Source organism: Bos mutus, chromosome 11, assembly GCF_027580195.1.
Source record: "Bos mutus isolate GX-2022 chromosome 11, NWIPB_WYAK_1.1, whole genome shotgun sequence".
Taxonomy (NCBI): Eukaryota; Metazoa; Chordata; class Mammalia; order Artiodactyla; family Bovidae; genus Bos; species Bos mutus.
Genome location: NC_091627.1, coordinates 40,076,319 through 40,096,954, shown reverse-complemented (window position 1 = coordinate 40,096,954; position 20,636 = coordinate 40,076,319). Strand labels below are relative to the sequence as shown.

At 41.3% G+C, this 20,636-nt stretch overlaps 1 protein-coding gene across 2 annotated transcripts in view; it reads right to left on the bottom strand.

Moving 5' to 3' along the window:
* Nucleotides 1-12,080: 12,080 nt before the first annotated feature.
* The window catches only part of CNRIP1 (cannabinoid receptor interacting protein 1), a 31,439-nt gene continuing 22,883 nt past the window's right edge, over nt 12,081-20,636 (bottom strand). Inside the window, exons 3-4 of one of the 2 annotated variants that reach the window (XM_070379352.1) lie at nt 16,191-16,309; nt 12,081-12,114 (exon numbers count right to left, since the gene is read on the bottom strand). In XM_070379352.1, the coding sequence (XP_070235453.1) occupies nt 12,096-12,114; nt 16,191-16,309 (138 nt within the window). In that variant the 3' untranslated portion in view covers nt 12,081-12,095. Of the gene's footprint in view, nt 12,115-16,190; nt 16,310-17,722; nt 18,720-20,636 lie in introns of those variants that run through there. The other variant, XM_005893575.3, reaches the window with a different exon arrangement.

Genomic DNA, 20,636 nt, shown 5'->3' with positions numbered 1-20,636 from the left:
TTCTATTTAGGTTGATAGAGTTGAGGGAGAGTGGTTTGGGTGTCCTCCTGAGACTCTCAAAGATGTTAGCTATTTCCAGGACCTGCAATCACAAATCATGTTTTGATTGTACTAACACTTCCAAGTCTGAGATCTAAATTTACTTAGTAAATTTCAAATTATTCCTATAGATGGTTTTAAAATGGAATTTAATTAAAAAAAATAAAGATCAAAAGGAACAAGGAAGATAAAAGATTTTTCTCCTTAAGCAGATAAGGGATTTACATGTTTATTGTGTTTTTACTTTTATTTTGTCTCAACATTGTAATTTGTAAGGTAGTTCGCAGATTATTTTATAATCTCTTCTTCTGTGAGTGTTTATAGGGAACTCAGTAAAGGTTTATTGACTGAAATACAGATACCCCTCTCAGTGACCAACCAGTGACTAGTATAGAAGTGAAGTCAAGTCACTCAGTCACGTCTGACTCTTCTGCGACCCTATAGACTGTAACCTGCTGGGCTCCTTTGTCCATGGGATTCTCTAGGCAAGAATACTGGAGTGGGTTACTCCAGGAAATCTTCCCAACCCAGGGATTGAACCTGGGTCTCCTGCACTGCAGGCAAATTCTTTATCCTCTGAGCCACCAGGGAAGCTCGACTAGAATAGAAGGTTTTATAATTGATAACACAATATATACACAACTGCTTATTCAGACTTTCAGTTAACAAAGCACATTTAGTGGTTTAACCAAGCAATTTGTGATTAGAAGAGTTCTAAGAAGGATCCAAAATTAGCCATTATGGCTTCGACTCAGTTAGCTTTGATCAATAAACACCTCATTCTATTTCTTCTTCAAAAGCTAAAACTCTGACAACTAGAGTCTGATTTATGACTTTAAAAAAACAGAAAGAGATGGAATGTGTCACGAGTCAGAAAAACATACATTTGTCCAAATTTTGTTTTCAAAAATATCACTTATCTTAGCCAAGAGTAAATACCAGAGGTGGCTTGGTCATCAGTATTGGTTGGTATTGAAAACTGGAAGTCACCATCACTAGGTATCTTTTTTTTCCCCATAATTAACTGCGAGATTGGTTTATGTAGCATCTGTTTAACTCTTTTCTGTCATACTTTTAGAGTTGCTATGTTTAAAATAACACCTAGAAATTGTTGACTATACAGAAAAATAGAATTGAGTTTGGTATTATGAGCTAGGATTCCATGTCAAGGTACTTCAGTGTACTTCTGAAAATAAGCCTTGCAAATGTTTTCCACTAGAATATTTATGGATGTAGTAATTTAGGCAGTCATTCCCTAGACTAGATTATGACATGCCAGTAGCTGAAAGATGAGAATTAAAACCTAAAGGGTCCAGTTGCAACTAGAGAGACCCATTTAAAAAAAAATAAAACACACACACAGTAAAAATATTTTCTAAAAAAAACTCATTTTTTTTTTTTAGATTGGTACAAAGTTAAAAAGGTCCACACATTTGGAAAATTGTCTTTATGACTTTTTCTGACAGACCACTTTCTTTCCTATTTGTGGGTTAAAATAAATAACTCCTGAGATTTTAATTTTAGTTTCTCAAACAAGGCAAAACCAGTTGAACGGCTTTGTATTATCTCCTGATCCAGGAATTGGGGCCAAGAGTCATGAAAAAATAACCACAAGTTGACTTTTTGTGTTTTGTAGGTTAACACCAGCAAAGAAGGGGGTGAGTTGTTTACATCCTTCAAAATAATTTCAGAAGAAATAGAAGTCTTATGCTCACTATTAATCCTATTATTTCCCACTCTTTTTCTGGCGAAGAGCTTACAAATGTCAGTAAAGGCCTTCTCATGCAGAAATTACTGAGTTTAAATACATGTGAAATGCCATTGCTTCCATACATAGCTTTATAGGCCACAAGATCAAAGTTGTTAACATATATTTTAAGAGCCTTGGCCCATTGATGTTCTTATAACCACCACATTTTAGAGACCTTTCTAAATCATGAGTTAGGTGAAACAGAGTAAAGAACCTAAGAAAAAAAGTAGGCAAGGTTGTTTCATTGAGCTGTCCCTTTCCCCTCTGGGGCTTATTAACTACTACACAAACAAGGCTGCCTCTTATTTAGGCTTATTTGGTATTGGTGCACAGTTCTAAGAGAGTGGAGTCAGTCCTCCAGAACTGGCTGTCTCCTCTTGAACAGTTTGTTGTTCGTATTTCAGTTGATTTTTTTTTTAATTTAATTTAATTTTGTTTTTTAACTTTACAATATTGTATTGGTTTTGAATGCCAATTTTTCACTTCATGATGTCAGAGTATCTGATACTGATTGAATCAATGGAGGTAGCCTAGGGTGCAAACATTTCAGAATAGGTGCTGGCACAAGTTGTTTGATGTCGGGGCAGAAAAAGACTGTTTAGAAATATCTCCTCGCTTCGCCTCCCTCGCAGGGTTACAGTGGTTTACCAGGCCAAGAATTAAACAAAGAAAGGAATCCATTTTTAAAGGCACATCCTCTAGATGACAGATGCAGAAGCCACATGTGTTGGCATTTCATCACTGAGAGTCTTATTTGAGTATCAACATTTATCTGAACACAGAGGAGGACGGAGCCAAAGAGCCAAACTGTGTTTAATTTGGCCTCATGAAATTCACGTTTGGGAAAAACTTAGGGGTACAGAGTCTTCTGCACATTCACATATAACACCCATTACTGTTAATAGGGATAACCACATTTGCTGAAAAGAAAACATGCCCTTTAGAACTGAGCTTAGACCTTGGGGATGGAAAGCGCTCTCCAGCTAATAGCTGATGGGAATTGTACCATCTCAAATTTGCTCCCTGATGACCTGACATCATTGAATTTGGAAAAGCAGAGCCAGGTTCATCCAGGGGTAGCAAAGAAAACTGTTTTCAAAAAAAAAAAAAAGACAGAAAGGTGATTACACTCCAGGCTTTTAAATTAAGCCACAGAAGTCCCTGACTAATTATATCATGAAAACAAGCTCCATCTCTAAGTTCCTAGGAAGAGACTGTGGTGGTAATGGTAGATTTATTCTTGTTTACTTCTTTCAACCAGTCACATTTGATAAGTTTCTGTTAAAGTAATAAAATTAGGCTCATCTTTAAAAAATTGGATGAAATATTTCAGTTTGGAAACCAAATGACACTTCATTTTCAAGGATTCATGGTCAGAGGAAAAAGAGGGTAAAAATAATCTTGACCTACAGAAAATCACAAGCCTTGGGTTGTATCCCATCCCTAACCTTCCTGACTCCAGATGTGAACAAGAGGCCAGTCAGTCCCTGAAGCACCACAGTATTTAAAAAAAGATTGTTGCGGGTGGAGCATATTGGGAGGGTCCAAGGAAAGACAAGAAGTAACTGAAGAGCATAGTCTTTATCTTTAAAAAATGTGTAATGAAAAAGTGTATACAAAGTATAAAAAGTGTATATCATTACAAAGCATGTGGATGTTTACATTCACTTTCTGCCTTGACCTTTCCTCCCCTCTTGGAGAGGACAGGGTTGGGAGGAGGAAGACTAAGGGTTCTCAGTAGTCTGTCAAATGTGGTGTAAACAGATCTTTAAACAACAAGAGCCCTTCACTAGCTTCAGAACAGGATAAAGATTAAGAAGACAAGCTTCAAAAATAGATAAACCCGAGCTTGTCACTTGAAACTTTCTGTATCTGTAAAATGGAGCAATAATGCTAACTTACAGGATGGTTGAGGAAATCAAATGAGACGAGATATATGAAATACCTAGCATCAGTTCTGTTCAGTTCAGTCGCTCAATCGTGTCTGACTCTTTGCAACCTCATGGATTGCAGCACGCCAGGCTGCATCCCTGTCCATCCCTGTCCATCACCACCAGGACATCACCCTGTCCATTCCCTATCCATCACCAACTCGCGGAGCCTACTCAAACTCATGTCCATAGAGTCGGTGATGCCAGCCAACCATCTCATCCTCTGTCATCCCCTTTTTCTCCCGTCTTCAATCTTTCCCAGGATCAGGGTCTTTTCAAATGAGTCAGTTCTTCACATCAGGTGGCCAAAGTTTTGGAGTTTCAGCTTCAGCATCAGTCCTTCCAATGGATATTCAGGACTGATTTCCTTTAGGATTGACTGGTTGGATCTCCCTGCAGTCCAAGAGACTCTCAAGAGTCTTCTCCAACACCACAGTTCAAAAGCATCAATTCTTCTGCACTCACGTCCAACTCTCACATCCATACATGACTACTGGAAAAACCATAGCTCTGACTAGATAGACCTTTATTCACAAAGTAATGTCTCTGCTTTTTAATATGCTGTCTAGGTTGGTCATAACTTTTCTTCCAAGGAGCAAGCATCTTTTAATTTCATCGCCGTAGTCACCATCTGCAGTGATTTTGGAGCCCGAGAAAACAAAGTCTATCTCTGTTTCCATTGTTTCCCTGTCTATTTGCCATGAAGTGATGGGACCAGATGCCATGATCTTAGTTTTCTGAATGTTGAGTTTTAAGCCAAATTTTTCACTCTCCTCTTTCACTTTGATCAACAGGCTCTTTAGTTCTTCTTCACTTTCTGCCATAAGGGTGGTGTCATCTGCGTATCTGAGATTATCGATATTTCTGCCAGCAATTGTGATTTCAGCTTGTGCTTCATCTGGCCCAGCATTTCACATGATGTACTCTGCATATAAGTTAAATATGCAGGATGACAATATACAGGCTTGATGTACTCCTGTCCTGATTTGGAACCACTCTGTTGTTTCATGTCCAGTTCTAACTGTTGCTTCCTGACCTGCATACAGATTTTTCAGAAGGTGGGTCAGGTGGTCTGGTATTCCCATCTCTTTAAGAATTTTCCACAGTTTGTTGTGATCTACCCAGTCAAAAGCTGTGATGTAGTCAATAACGCAGAAGTAGATGTTATTCTGGAACTCTCTTGCTTTTTCAATGATCCAACGCATGTTGGCGATTTGATCTCTGGTTCCTCTGCCTTTTCTAAATCCATCTTCAACATCTGGAAGTTCACAGTTCACATACTGTTGAAACTTGGCTTGGAGTATTTTGAGTTTACTTTGCTAGTGTGTGAGATGAATGCAGTTGTGTGGTAGTTTGAACGTTCTTTGGCATTGCGTTTCTTTGCATGAGGTTTGGCAAACAGCAAGAGTTCAAAAGAAAAGTAGAAGAAAACCATGCATGTGTGTATACTCAGCTGTGACTGACTGTTTACAACCTGATGGACTGTGGCCCTCTTGGCTCCTCTGTCCATGGGATTTTCCAGGCAAGAATACTGGAGTGGGTTGCCATTTCCTCCTCCAGGGGATCTTCCCATCCCAGGGATAGAACCTGCACTGTAGGTGGATTCTTTACCACTGTGCCATCTGGGAAGCCCATTATTTGGATCGTGGCTAATATTCATTTAATATCCAGTGTCCTTTGCATGGAATGTTCCTGACTCTCCCTTCTGGTATTTATCTGTGGCTCAAACAGCCACACAGGGAGTGTCAAGTACAACTCTGTAACCTTGGTGACCTTCTTTTTGGGTTTTATCCAGAGATAAACTCAGCATGGTGCCTCTGCTCGAGGGATGGGGTGAGGTTAGGGGTAAGGCAATGAGGAATCATGCCAGATCCTGTGGGGATTACAACGGGGAGCATGCCTTAGCCATGCCAGAGCCACTGCAGACACCTCTTGTCATTGCACCCTTTGGGACTGAGTTGTTTCTGTGTGCCAGGCTGGCCTCATTGGTATCCCAAAGAGAGCACATGAGTATTTTCATTGTGTCCTGCTAGACTATGCCATCTAGCAGGACTGGTGGTTTTGGAATGCAATATTTCCCTGGTAGCTCAGATGGTAGAGAATCTGCCTGCAATGCAGGTGATCCAAGTTCCATCCCTGGGTCAGGAAAAAGCCTTGGAGAAGGAAATGGCTACCCACTCCAGTATTCTTGCCTGGAGAATTCCATGGACAGAGGAGCCTGATGGGGGTCGCAAGGAATCAGACATGATTGAGCGACTAACACTTTCACTTTTCGTTGCTTTAGAACAAAGGACAACACATTAGCTAGTTCAGACCACTCAGGATAGGAAAGAAGTCCTGCTGAAAAGAGGGAAATCTCCCAGAAATGAAATGGCACATGCTGCATTATCGAGGGATGGAGAAAGAAGATAAGTGTAACGTTTCTGTCTCCTGCCCACATCAACTGAGGCGATGGAAGATGTGACTGTCCACGAGAATTAAGGGTAAGTGGATGGAAAGAGAGGCCTGGGTCTGGAATGAGGGAACCTCAGGTGATGCAGTTGCATCACAGAGAAGAGTTCGACTATTTTTATGCAGCTGATTAAGATTTGACTTGGGGGTATCATTGCAAAGTGGTGATCTGGAAATGAATGTATGTGAACAAAACTGTGTACACTTAGATTGATATGGAAAGAACATTCTTTTATTTGAAAATATTTTGATACCAATTAGATAGGAAATCCTCTTCTCACACCTAAAGAAGGAATAAAAAGGAAGCCTAAGGGCTTGCAGCCCTGAGCTCTAGTAGTTGGTGCCTTAATTTGTTTCACTCTTTGAAATTAGAAGTTGGATCCACAAACGGGTGTCATGGATGAGCTCAAGAAGCGTCAAGGCCATCCAATCTGTCCTGCCACTAGTGCCACCTAGTGGCAGCCAAGAAGATGTGTAAGCATCTTTCTAAAAGTTGCTGTAAAAAGGCGACAAAAACCTACATCCACAGACCTCATGGTTAAGAACAAATTGAAAATGTGCAAGAATTCAGAATAAATTGTCAAGGGTTCTTCTGCTCCCTCTCCCAACCCCACTGCTCATCCTTATTAATAGTAACTTGTCTTTACTATGTATTTCCTCCAATTCTGACCTCTCTCTTTCTCCTTGTTTCTCTCTCTCTCTCCCAATCTACCTACCTGCCCTTAGTTTTTAAAGACAGAAATGAAATCAAACTAAATATTATGGAGTGATTTTACCACTTACCAGATATCTTTTTATTGAGTAAGTTGATTTACCATGCTGTGTTAATTTCTGCTGTACAGCAAAGTGATTCAGTCATACATATACATACATTCTTTTCCATTAGGCTTTAGCTCAGGATATTGAATGTAGTTTCCTGTGCTATATGGTAGAACCTTGTTGTTTGACTTAACAGATACCTTTAAACTTATTCCATAGCACAGCAGACTGTCACCAAACGACCCAGACATGACAATTTGCTCACAAGCTCCAGTGTTAGGTTGGCTGAAAGAGTTATGTGGGCATTGAAACTGCCTTCCCTTGGATGAGGTTCTAGACTCCAGCTGGCCATTTTCACATCTCTTCTGCCGAATCTATATGGCCCTCATTTCCTTAGAGGTAGAGCTACAGCCCCTCTGCCTCTCCACCGTGTGGTCTAAGCTCTCTCTGTATTCTCACCGACCCTTAACTCCTCCTTCAGAGACCTCTCTGCCCCCACATGCTATTGTCTCAGTTTGGCCTCCTCATCTCTCCCAATGTGGATGCTTCTCTACTCCTCTCCCTGCACCAAACAGGGAGCTCACTCTATACCACACATACCATCCTGTTACTTTATGCTTCAAATATCCCCGGCTCCCATTTTCTTTAGAGGAAAGCCAAAGCTGCTCAGCGTCTATGCAAAGCTCCTCGTGGTCAGGTCTAGGTCTCTCTCCTCCTCCACTATCCCCTGTGTTCCAGCCGCCCAGAATCCCTTCTTACAGAGTGGATCATATGCCTTCACCTGCCCATACCCTGTCATACCTTCTCTATGCCTCAAATGTGCTTTCTCTCATCCTCCTGAAGGGCTTCTTCTCATTGGTCAAGATGCAGCTCAAATACCATCTATGAAGCTGCCTTCCAACTCTTGCAGGCTCTTCCTCTCTCCTTGTGTGTTTTATATCACTTTCTAGCATAGCATTTTTAATTGTAATTACCTGGCAATGAGCAACTCGAACATCTATTGTAGTACTCTTTTCATTTTCTGTCCTACAGAGTAGCTGGCACATGAATGTTTGTTGAAAGAAGAATTGTACATTAAAGAGAAGGACTACCATCAAAAGACCTTAGGGCAATGGTTTCTAAACTTTCAGATAAGGATCACAAAGGTGCTTTTTTAAAGCTGAAGTATAGTTGACTTACAATGTTGTTTAATTTCTGTACACTTTGCTATACAGCAAGGTGATTCATTTATAATATATATATATATATATATGCATTCTTTTTAAAATATTCTTTTCCACTATGGTTTATCATAGGATACTGAATATAATCCTCTGTACTATGTGGTAGGACCTTGTTGTTTATCCATTCTATATACAAAAGCTTACATCTGCTAACCTCAACCTCCCACTCCATCCTGCCCCAACCCCCTCCTTCTTGGTAAACACCATGCAGATACTCTGGATCTCCTCCCAGAGAGTCCACCTAATTTGGCAGGTGTGAAAAGGTAGAGCTCAGGAATCTACATTTTAACACGCATCTGAGATCATTCCGACGACCTATGAGAGGCCAACCCCCAGAATGCAAAGCAAATAATCTGAAAAAAAGAAACAGCAAAGAATCTTTGTTCCTGGAGATAGCATACATTGGAGAATGTGTTTATGCCCATAGGAGTTCCCTTGATGCAGTGGTTGTTGGTACTCCTGAGAATAAATGGATATTAGTATAAGCTGGAGAAAGCCACAGTGCAGTGAATTCCCTGAAGACTCTCAAGAAGCATCAGGCTCTATGCACAAGGGCTGGACTGTTTCTCTTTCAGAACAATTGTCGTCAACTCCCATCTGTTTGTTTTGTTCCAAGAGTCACTATTTAGCCAGACCCAAGCTGTTTTCATTAATATGTTGCAATTGTGAAAAGCTTCCCTTTGGATGTTCTCCAAGCATTTTAGCGGCTTTCAGCCTGTCTTCCCTTATTCCCTCAGGGAGGAACAAGTACAAGTTCACGCCAACTCATTGGAGAGGCATTGCTCAAGAGCAACTCCTGGGGCACCAGATGCAGACGGGAGGGAGAGAGTGGGAGAGCTCCCAGCCCCCTCCCTCTGTTCTATCTCCTTTCCCCACCCACCCTGCCAAATGCTCCCTGGTGTCTTCAGCAGGTGGCTCCCACCCCTGCCTTCAAGTCTGCTCAGGCAATTTCCCTCCTGAGATAAATGAGCTCCAAAAAGATTCCCAGGTTCTAGACAATGCGGAACTGCCAAGGACCACCTTGGCCAAAGCAAAAAGCCAAGACTGCAAACCCCTTGCAGAGACAAGAAGTGGACACGAATTAGGCACCTGTGTGGAGGCGGGTCTTTCAGCAGCAGATGTTCAGTGGGGGCAGAGCTCCAGTTCTCCCAGAGTCCGTTCCTGCAACCTCGGCCATATGGATTTGCCTAGACTAACCTTGACTTCTCATTCCTGTGACTTTCCTTCTGGTGAAACTCTTCTCAGCTCTACAGACTGATTTCCTCAGATTCACTGAAGCTAACCCAGTTGAACTAACCCAGTTTCTGATTTAGGTACTTCTCTGACCCATATTTGCTAGATTCTGCCTTCTCAGGGATAGCCTCCTTGGCTTGCCTGATCTTTAGTCTCAGGATGCCAGCTTCGATGAAGACACATAGAGGATCAGTAGCTCATCTGTGAAAAACATTGAACTCTTCTCTGATGGTTTATGAGAAACATTTCACTTGTCAGTTTTCCGTAAGGATTTATATAAATGAAGGAAAGAGGAGAGGACTGCCCTGATAGCCACCCATTGGAAGTCTGTTCAGTGGACTGCCCTCTGGAATTTTATTCCCTGATGCTTTGTAGAGACGGTTTGACTGTGACAGCTTGATTTCTAATCTCCTGGGCCTTTTTGCATCAGTGTGTTCAGGTTTTTAAAAAGTAAACATACAGTAAAACTAATGTGTTTTAGTAAAACTAATCTGTTTATGTTTGTGTGCATGTGTCTTGCATACAGTTCTATGAGTTTTAACACCTTTATAGACTCATGCAAGTATCACCACTAACAAGGTACAGAACAATTCCATCACCCAAGAAACTCCCTTTGAATATCCAAGGTTTATTTTAAGGCCTTAATCACATTAAAAAACAAACAAACAAACAAACCAGGAAGTGGTTAATAAACTCCATAGAAAAGCTAAAGAAGATAATTTGTGTGCAATATTTGAATGGAATTGTCATCCCTTCATCCAAGGTTAGATTACTTCTATAGGATGAGGACAAATTCTCACGATCTCAAGTTCTAAGTGGGTTCTTAGGCTGTCTTCCCAGGCAAGTTGGCTCAGTTATTCCCTCCTACTCAGACGAGCAAGAGCTACTTAGCTCAGGAAAAACATTCTTGTAATGCGAACTTGATGATTTAAAGTTACACCCATCATACCTGTTCTTCTGAGTATAACTCACATGACTCTGCAATCATTAGGCTAGAGTCATGAGACTTCTGAAAATGAGCTGTCAGTGTGATCATATTTATTCAATTTCAAGGTGTAATCCTCTAGATTTGGGGGGATATCCAGCACAGTTATATACCAATACACTCTTGCTCCATGACAAAATACAAGCACAAAGAACAAACTGTCAGAAAGTCAAGATTCCAACCAGGCTTTGAGCTTAAGAAAAAAATTTTGGTATTATAGAATCTGTGTGTGTGTGTGTGTGTGTGTGTATATATATATATATATATCTTTTGGTAAGAGAAAGTGACTGATAAAGCCAAAGGAAAAAACCCAGCTATTTCAGCTTTGAGAAATTCACAATGCTTCTTTGCAATTTTTCTGAACATTCAACAATATTCTTGTCAAGTAATTTTAACATTTTAAATTCTTCTTCAAGCAAGGAGTGAGGTTGCCACTAACAGCATCTTCAACAGAAAGAGAGAGTAGCTGGCCAGGGCTCTGCAGATGTTGTAGCCAAGGAAAGCCTGGACTATGTTGTGATAATAAACAAGCAGTTAATCTCAGTAGTGTTTTGCAATAGTTTCTCATTCTTCCCCCTCCAAAAAGAGAGATTGATACAGCATAGAAAGATGCATGGATGGATAGATAGAATGGATAGATAGATGAGTGATAAAGTAATCATAGCAAAATGTTAATTACAAAGTCCAGGTGATGGGTATGTGGATTTTTGCTGTCTTTGTTGTCCAGGTCTTTCCATTTTCTGTTTCAACTTTTTCACAATAAAAATTTAGGGAGAACAGTTTATTTCTCATTTATGCTCCACGTCCAATAAAGGTTGGCTAGGGCTCTGCTCTGTGTCTTCTCACATCAGGATGCAGGATGATGTACCATCTTGAAAGTGGCCAGTTGCCATGGCGATGGAAAGAGAGCTCTGCTGGATATTGTGCAGACAGTTGGCTATTTCAGCCTGGAGGTGACTCATGTCATTTCTGCTCATTGACCTGAACTCCTCTCACATGCCCCTACCCCCGTCATGAGAGTGCAATCCTGTCACGTGCCTAGAGAGCAAAGAGCTATAAACACGTGGTGGGCAGCACAAAATGACGACCCTGACATAAATAGACTCTTTCCAAGAACCACGCACCTTAATCCTGTCATCATTAATGATACTAACATGAAAAGACATATTCACTTTAAGAAATGTCGGACAGAAAACTCAGATGCTTTTCCTTTCTCATCCACTTGCCTACTTTCAGTCTCCTTTAAAGGGAGCAGAACTAATCTGTTAAAGGCTAGTAAATCCCAAACTTCCTGCTTTTTTTTTTTTTTCAGCCAGTCAGCCAGCCAGCTAGCTCTTTCTAGAATCTCATTGCTTTTTTATTGAGTCAGCTCATTTTCACCAAGTTAGTCAGAATACATGGAAGTCATCCAGGGAACTTCAGAAAATCAGGAGTTAGATGGGAGCTGGTGACAGTTTTCAGAAATGGGGTCATCAAATAAAGCATTTGAATAAAGATGATTTCAGAAAAATTCTGGACTCAACATTTTAAAGGAGTCAGGAAAGACTTCATTGCTGAGATGACATTTAAGTTGGCACTCGAAGGCATCTGCTAGGTAGAAAATGGAGCAGGGCATTCCAAGCAGAGGGTACAGGCTGTGTGGTGCCAAGGAAACTGAACCAGTTCTGACTATCTGAAGGAGAATCAGAGATCCACATGGCCAGAGGCTGGAGTGCCTGTCAGGATTACTGTTCTATAACGAGACTGGGGCCAAAAATATTGTCATATTTTTCACTTGTCAGTAAATAAAATAGCATACTTTTATTTGGTATTAATACCAAATAAATACCATACTTGCTAAGAAAATATTTGAACTGTGGTGTTGGAGAAGACTCTTGAGAGTCCCTTGGACTGCAAGGAGATCCAACCAGTCCATTCTGAAGGAGATCAGCCCTGGGATTTCTTTGGAAGGAATGATGCTAAAGCTGAAACTCCAGTACTTTGGCCACCTGATGCAAAGAGTTGACTCATTGGAAAAGACTCTGATGCTGGGAGGGATTGGGGGCAAGAGGAGAAGGGGACGATAGAGGGTGAGATGGCTGGATGGCATCACTGACTCGATGGATGTGAGTCTGGGTGAATTCTGGGAGTTGGTGATGGACAGGGAGGCCTGGCTTGCTGCGATTCATGGGGTCGCAAAGAGTCGGACACGACTGAGCGACTGAACTGAACTGAACTGAACTGAATGCTCTAACAGTAGTTCCTATGACTTTTAAGAGTAAAGTTTCTCTCCAAGTAATCTGTTTCTAGAGAACTGTAGGTTTCTAACTAAATACAGAGTTTCTAGGAATGGAATACTTCTATTTATTGACAATAATTTAGAGTCATCTATATCAGATCAGATCAGATCAGCCGCTCAGTCATGTCCGACTCTTTGTGACCCCATGAATCCCAGCACGCCAGGCCTCCCTGTCCATCACCAACTCCCAGAGTTCACTGAGACTCACGTCCATAGAGTCAGTGATGCCATCCAGCCATCTCATCCTCTGTCGTCCCCTTCTCCTCCTGCCCCCAATCCCTCCCAGCATCAGAGTCTTTTCCAATGAGTCAACTCTTCACATCAGGTGGCCAAAGTACTAGAGTTTCAGCTTTAGCATCATTCCTTCCAAAGAAATCCCAGGGCTGATCTCCTTCAGAATGGACTGGTTGGATCTCCTTGCAGTCCAAGGGACTCTCAAGAGTCTGCTCCAACACCACAGTTCAAAAGAGTCAATTCTTCGGCGCTCAGCTTTCTTCACAGTCCAACTCTCACATCCATACATGACCACAGGAAAAACCATAGCCTTGACTAGATGAACTTTTGTTGGCAAAGTAATGTCTCTGCTTTTCAATATGCTATCTAGATTTCATCAATCCACAGTAATTTTTCTGAGGGAAAAGCATTGACCTAGTAGACTGCAAATAAAGGAAGGCAAAACCACCAGTTAAAAAAAGTAAACACTGCAGGAATGTGGGCACATGATGAAGTCATTTTAAATACAATGTGTCAGGAGGAAGGTTTTTGCATGGGACATATTATTTAATCCTAACACACTTTGGAAAGTGGATAGTAATATCACCATTTTGCAAATGAGAAAACTGAGGAACAAATAGTTTCTTATAAAATCATCTGTTTAAGCGTGAGCGTTATTTTTCAACATCTGAGACATTGTTTTTTCCCTATAAAACAGAGATTTGACATGTGCTGCCTACCTCACAGAGCTGTTGGGAGGATTAAAAGAAATAACAAACAGAACTTTTGACATCAATCTCAACCTTTCTCTGGTTTTAAGTTTTCTGATTCGGTCCTGATGTTTACATATTATTAAGAACTGGCTCTTTGTAAAAGAGATTCTATGAAGCCTGTTGGTGGAGAAAGTCTTTCCCTAATATATCTGAAAATATACTGATTCAAACTATTTGTTTTTAAGTAATTAAAAATATTGTCTTTACATGCATTCTTCTCCTTTTCCTTCTTCTACTTCTCCTTTTCCTCCTCTCCTCCTTTCCCTCATCTTCCCCTTCTCCTTCTTCTTCTTCCTCCTCTTCTTCCTCTTCCCCTTCTCTTTCTTCCTCTTCTTCTCCTTCTTCTCTCCTTCTCCTTCTTCATGTTTTATATAAAATCAAAGCACAAACTTTGACCATTACCCATCTATGGAGCATCTTTTTAAACACCTTCAGTTTTTCTCTTTGCATTTTAATGGTTTTAGTGGAAAATGTATTTTTTCCCCTGTCTTTTAAAATAACATCTCATGGACAGAGGAGTCTCGCAGGCTACAGTCCATGGGTCGCAAAGAGTTGAACATGACTGGGCCCAAACACACCAAGTAATAATGTTATGTGTCCGTCACAGTTAATTTTATATGCATTAACTTACTTAATCTTCACAACAACTCTTTCTTTAAGGTAAATACTGTTATTATCTCCATTTTCCAACTGAGAAAATGGAAGCAAAGAGATAGTAAGTGACTTGCCTAAGATCACACAGTTAATAAGAGGCTGAGTCAGGTTATGAATCGAGGCATCTTGGCTCCAGAATGAACTCTTAAAAAACACTGGGTCACGATGTAACATTTCTGAAGATAATGGATCACCGTCCTAAATAAATCAGAGTCATGATTATGTATATCAATTTTTATTGATATCCACAGAAACTATTGTTTAATTCAGAACTATGTCCCTATCTATTATGCTTTTTGACTTACCTTCTTTCAATATTTTTTCTCTTTGTCCTCTCTCTGTGAAAAAATTATTTTCAGTATATAAACCTACAAATTGCCATCTTTCCTCTAGTTATTCTGCTCCCAATTTTCTAAGAGCCAGAGACCAGGTCACCCTTTAAGTTAGAACTGTCTTTAAAATATGAGTCATGAGGTCTTGAGAGAAGACCTAAGCCTTTAGTGATTGGACTTTGTGACACCTGTGATGGAGATCTTCACTTTGGGGCATGTTTTCCGTCCTCAACTGGGATTCTGGATGGTTTAGATGGCTGGATAAGTGACTCCTCAATAAGCAAGGTGTCACAAAATAGAAATTCAAGGCATTTCTACTCTTCCACCTGTTCCAAAGTGTTTCAGTCATCATGGTAATTGGAAGGATGGCCTAGTTCCTCAAGCTTCTGGGTAGCCATCCGATGCTTAGAAGTAGAGAGACGTGGCTACAACTTGTATAAAAATAGCCCTTCCAGATGGTCGAGGGGCAAAGTTACAACTCAGCAGCTTGATATAGCTGAGCACTTGAATTTAGGAGTAGGAGGCGAGCTATGCCGAGAAGTAGCCAGAGAGACTGGGCTTGAGTCCAATCATAAGTAGAACAGGAGATGCCAGGAGAGATCACTTAACGTGGCAGATTAGCTGTTAAGATTTCCTGTTTACTTCATCTTCATCCTCTCCTCACCTCCCTTGATTCAACCTTACCTCCTAGCCTCAAGGGAAACACACACACACACACACACACACACACACACACACTTAAACAAAATAAGGGGTACAAAGTAGTGGTATAAACCATGAATCTTAATGTGTGTTAGAATTCCACTAGCCAGCTCATTTTAGTCACAAGCAGAATAATGGTGAACACTGAAACCCACCCAGCATGTCTCTAGGACTCGGACCCCCCAGCTTCTGGGTCGGAGTTCATCTTCTCTCTCTTTGGTGGGAGGGTGTGTCCAGTGATATGGGCCATATTTCCCCCAGCCCTACCTTAAGTCATTCCAAACTCAAAACTGGAAGCCTCTAGTTAGAAAAAAAACAAAAACATGGAAAATGACCAAAGTCACGATACTGCTTCTACCTCTCAAAACAAATACTAAGGCTCTGATGAATGAGTCACTAGCTTGTTTCCCAAATGAGAATACTGACTCAGCAAATGTTTCAACAGGCTAAGATATGTGGTTTTCACATTTACTCCACCTTCTAATAACTCTGCATTTCCCCTGAATATTCTGGAAGAAAACTTAAGCCTCTGCCTGTAGTAAATCTATTACTTTAAATATCTCAATGTTTGAAGTCAAGTGTTAACTTTTAAAACACAGTAATTAGGAATGGATTAATGCTAACATGTAGCAGCAGTTGTAATAGACACTGCCATTTTTGAAAAACAAGAGAATTGAGAAGCATACTCTTCTCTTTTAATACCACTCACGATTAGCCCAAATCCAAGGCATTGCTGGGCTCTGCTGGCAGTCCAGCCTCATTGCAGGTAAGTAACATACAGGTGCAGAAGTTCCGCGGCCAGTCTTCCAAATTCATTTCTACAACAGTCCCAGGCTTCCCTGATAGCTCAGTTGGTAAAGAATCTACCTGCAATGCAGGAGACCCCGGTTCAATTCCTGGGTTGGGAAGATCTCCTGGAGAAGGCATAGGCTACCCATTCCAGTATTCTTGGGCTTCCTTTGTGGCTCAGCTGGTAAAGAATCCGCCTGCAATGTAAGAGACCTGGGTTCAGTCACTGGGTTGGGAAGATCCCCTGGAGATGGGAAAGGCTCCCCACTCCAGTATTCTGGCCTGGAGGATTCCATGGACTGCATAGAGTCGGACACGACTGAGTGAATTTCACTTTCACTTTTCATTCTTACATGGAAGGTTCACAGGCAGCAAGAAACAAATCCCCAACTTTTTCCAACCCAGTAGGATTTGTGCTTCCCAAGTGAACATTACATATTGTTACCAAGTGGTAAGTTACTTTTCTTTTCTCCCTCATCTATGTACAAATATATTTATATATATTAAAAAAAATTTTTTGGCCACACTGCATGGCATGTGGGATCCTAGTTCCCTGACCAGGGATCAAACCCAAGCCCTCCTGCATTAGAAGCACAGAGTCTTAACCACTGGACAGTCAGGGAATTTCCATTAAGTCACTTTTCAAGAGAATGGTTCTTTGCCTTTTAGAGATTTATCCTCAACCTGCATGGAATATTGGCTTTGTGCCAGGTGTCTTGCAGTGTCTGGGAGCAGGCAAGGAGGCCTCTACCTTGATGGACACGCACAGTTACAGAGCCACATCCTCAAATAGCTCAGCTACATGGCTGGCTGATGGGGGACTGGTCACCCTGGAAGAAGGAATGGAGACAAGGAGAGGGACATTTTTTGATTGTTCACCAAGAACTCAAGCCTGCGTTTGCTTTGTTGGAGCCAGCTGGAGTATTCCCTGTGTAAGGGTCAGAATTGATCAATGAGTAAGTGTGCTAATTCTACTCCAGGTATATCCCCCTGGCCTTGCAACATAGGTGGAGATCTTGTAACAGAAAAATAAACTTGGCTTCATATTGGATCTGTTCCTTTAGCTCCAATCTTTGTGTTCTGTTGCCTGTGCTTTGTCATGCTGGCTCTGTACCTTTTGTAAAAGAACGTGGCCTACAGTCTGAAATACACAGGAAAGCCCATTCTCAAGGCTCTGACCTTTCAAAGTGTACCAGTTTCCTAATCATAGAGGGATTAAAAGGTTGCAGAACATAGAGAATAACATATGTTTTGTTGGAGGTTTGCAGAACACCATGACCTGACCTATGCAGACAGCTGCAAGTAAAATGACTCCGACATTAAGAAGTTTGCAACAATCAGCCACGTGTCCTCCCTTTTTAGTATTCTGAAGGATGCCTGAATTCAACTCAGGTAAGATGGTTCTTTGGGACACTAGTCCACCATCTTCTTGGGTTGCTGGCTTTCCAAATGAAGTTCTATTCTTTGACCCGACACGTCGTCTCTTGATTTATTGACCTGTCACGCAGTTAGCAGTACCAGTTTGGACTCGGGAACAGTCTTAGTAGAGCTGACCTGAAGCAGAGGTCTACCTGCTGAACATTGCCCAAACTAAGAAGGTAAGTCAAGGATGATTTTCAATATCTTTATTAAGAAATATCAAAAGTTGATTACATTTCCATACACATTTTTACAAAGTTCAAGTGGAGGGGAATGTAGGGAGGCCATCAGTATGCCTGTTTGGACACCACAATCACTTACCAAAAAGGTGACCTTGTCACTTTTGGTCATCTTAACAGTGGTCCACACAAGCTCTCTCCCACTTTCACTAGGCCACAGCACAATACATTACTTGGGTTTTACTAAGTTATAAATCCTTAAACATTTGTCCTTTTCTTCTGTCATTATCCTTCCCTGAAAAAGCCAAGCTGTTTGTAGAAAGCACAACTCTTGAGTCCCATTGACTGCTGTTTGCATCACATTTTCACAAAGCCTGCTTTGAGAGATGGAAAACATTGCAAGTTACATGTTACCATAGCACACTTGGGATGGAACCCACACACATTGTTATTTTTTATTTAACATTTAACAAAAAAGAGGGAAGCACTCAACTTGGAAACAAAACAGCACAGTCTTCAGTGGAGAAGTTAAATGCAGGACAGGGCCTGAAGATTCCAGGAAGCTCCTCCAGGAGGTCACCAGGGTGACCAGGAACAATTGGAGGCAGGGATATCAGTACAGAATACAGAAAGAGAGCCCCGTAGGGAGAGAACATCACAATCTTTTGTGTCAGGGATACTGAATCAAAGGGAATTACACTTTCAAAAATAATCGGGGCTAATGGGTCCTTGGCACCCGACGGGACACAGCAGTGGTGTGGTGTGCCTCGGTGAAGGCTTGTGCTGGGTTGTCTAAAAGTGGATCTCTGAAGAGACTGTCCAGCAGCATCAGAAAGTGCTGTCTTCAGAGGAAGGACTCCTTATTCACCCACATGAGACTGCGGGTCTCGTTGGGCTTGCACTCATACTCAATGACAGAGAAGGGACTTCCCCACTGGCAGTGATCTCGCTTGTGGTAATTGTAGAACTTGACCTGCCACATCGTCTCGAAGGTCCCAATGTCAGTGAACTGAGGGAAGAGAAGCACACCCCATCAAAAACTCATTCTGCCACTAGCAGTAGACAGCTGATGTTCGTGGGAGAGGTGTTAATAGGGAAGAACAAATCTGACTCCATTTTAGAGCTGTTTCTTTTACTTTAACCTTCACATTCTATTGTTTTTGCTTCGAGGTAAGAATGTTACCTGAAATACACAGGATAGCCCATTTTCAAGGTTCTGACTTTTAAGAGTACACTTTTCTACTCATATGGAGGTAAAATGTTGCAGAACAGAGAGTAACATTCATCTTGTTGGAGGTTTCCGGTAACGTTGTGACCTGACCGATGTGGACTGCTGCAAAAACAAAGGAAGCCTGCGCCAAGAGGTTTGCAACGACTAACTCTCCTCCCTACACTCTGCCCCCTTGCGTTTTATTAACCCGTATAATTACTCCAGGCTCCTGTGATAAAAGCTTAGGCCTTTTACTCTAACGAAGGATCTTCCTTTGTTACAAGAGAGATTTTCCTGAAAAGCTATCTGTAAGTCATTTATTTCTCTATAAAATCATATTCACATTACACTTATTGCATTTGCTATGATATTGCCTTTAATAAAAATAACTCCCCAAATGTATATGTTTCCCAAATTTAAGTTCTGGAAATGACTCTTAGAATCTCAGAATTTCAGAGCTTGCCACAGAAGGGAGATTGGGAAGAGAAGAGAGGGAATGGTGTTTACTGATTGTTTTTGGTTTCTATTTCAAAAAACAGTTGTACAAAATAACGTGTGTACAACATGACTAAACATAAGATACAACTGCCCTCCCATCATTAATTTCAACTCCAGGAAAACCTATTTTATTGAAAGCATTTCCTTGTTAAAGACGCTAACTTTCAAGTACTATTGTTTATAAGCCATGCCCATGCCTCAGGTTTTGATTATACATTATCCAAAGCCACAGTTGAGTACCTACTGTGTGCCTTGCACATAGAAAAATTTGTATAAGGGATGCTCCTTGTTCCCAAGAAATTTGCCTTCTTCTTCCAGAAGACAGGCCCTGAAAACACTGCACAGAATCCTCCAGAGTCATGAGCACACAATTCTCATGTAGCTGAGAAGAGGGTACAGAATACCCTAGAGGCCACTGGGCAGGGGCTCAAGTGGCCTGCAGGGTAGCCTGACCCTGCCGCCATCTCCTGGAGCTATTTAGGGGACCTGGCATTAAATAGCATGATGCCTGTTGTTATTTTCTCCTCTGACCCTCCCTTGTTATGGGAGGAGACAGGCACTGACTTAGTAGGGTTCTTAGACTTGTCAGGAGCCAGAAGACGTGGAGGGGGGAGGGCAGGGAGCAATAGGAGCCTTCTGCTTGCGGCTGCCACAGGGGGAGGGTGATCAGGTGCTTCCCAGATAGCTTTCCAAGATGCTTTCAAAATTATATCCTGCACCATTGCCTCATCTTGTTAATCTGATCCCAAAACAAGGTTTGGCTTGCCTTTGGAAAATTTGCTTGACTTGTAACAGTGGATGATGTACCTCGAGTCCACAAATCTTCTCTCAGCTAAGAAAATGAAGTCTCTCTTTTTAGAAAGGAATGACTTAAAGACCTGTGCACAAATATGCAGCTTTATTCACAAAAGCCCTAGACTGGAATCAACCCAAATGTTCCATCATTTACCTGCTGATAGACACATTTTGGTGTATCTATTAATATAAAAAGGCTTTTTACTTAACAATAAAATAGAACATACTGATTCAGGCAGCAATAAGGTTGGATTTCAAAGTCATGCTGAGCAAAAGAATCCAGACCCCAAAGAATATATGTACTATATGATTCCGTATATGTTTGTACATATATATGTGTATCTATATAGTTTATAGTGATAGAATGCCAGGCTCCTCTGTCCATGGAGTTTTCCAGGCAAGAATACTGGAGTGGGTTGCCAG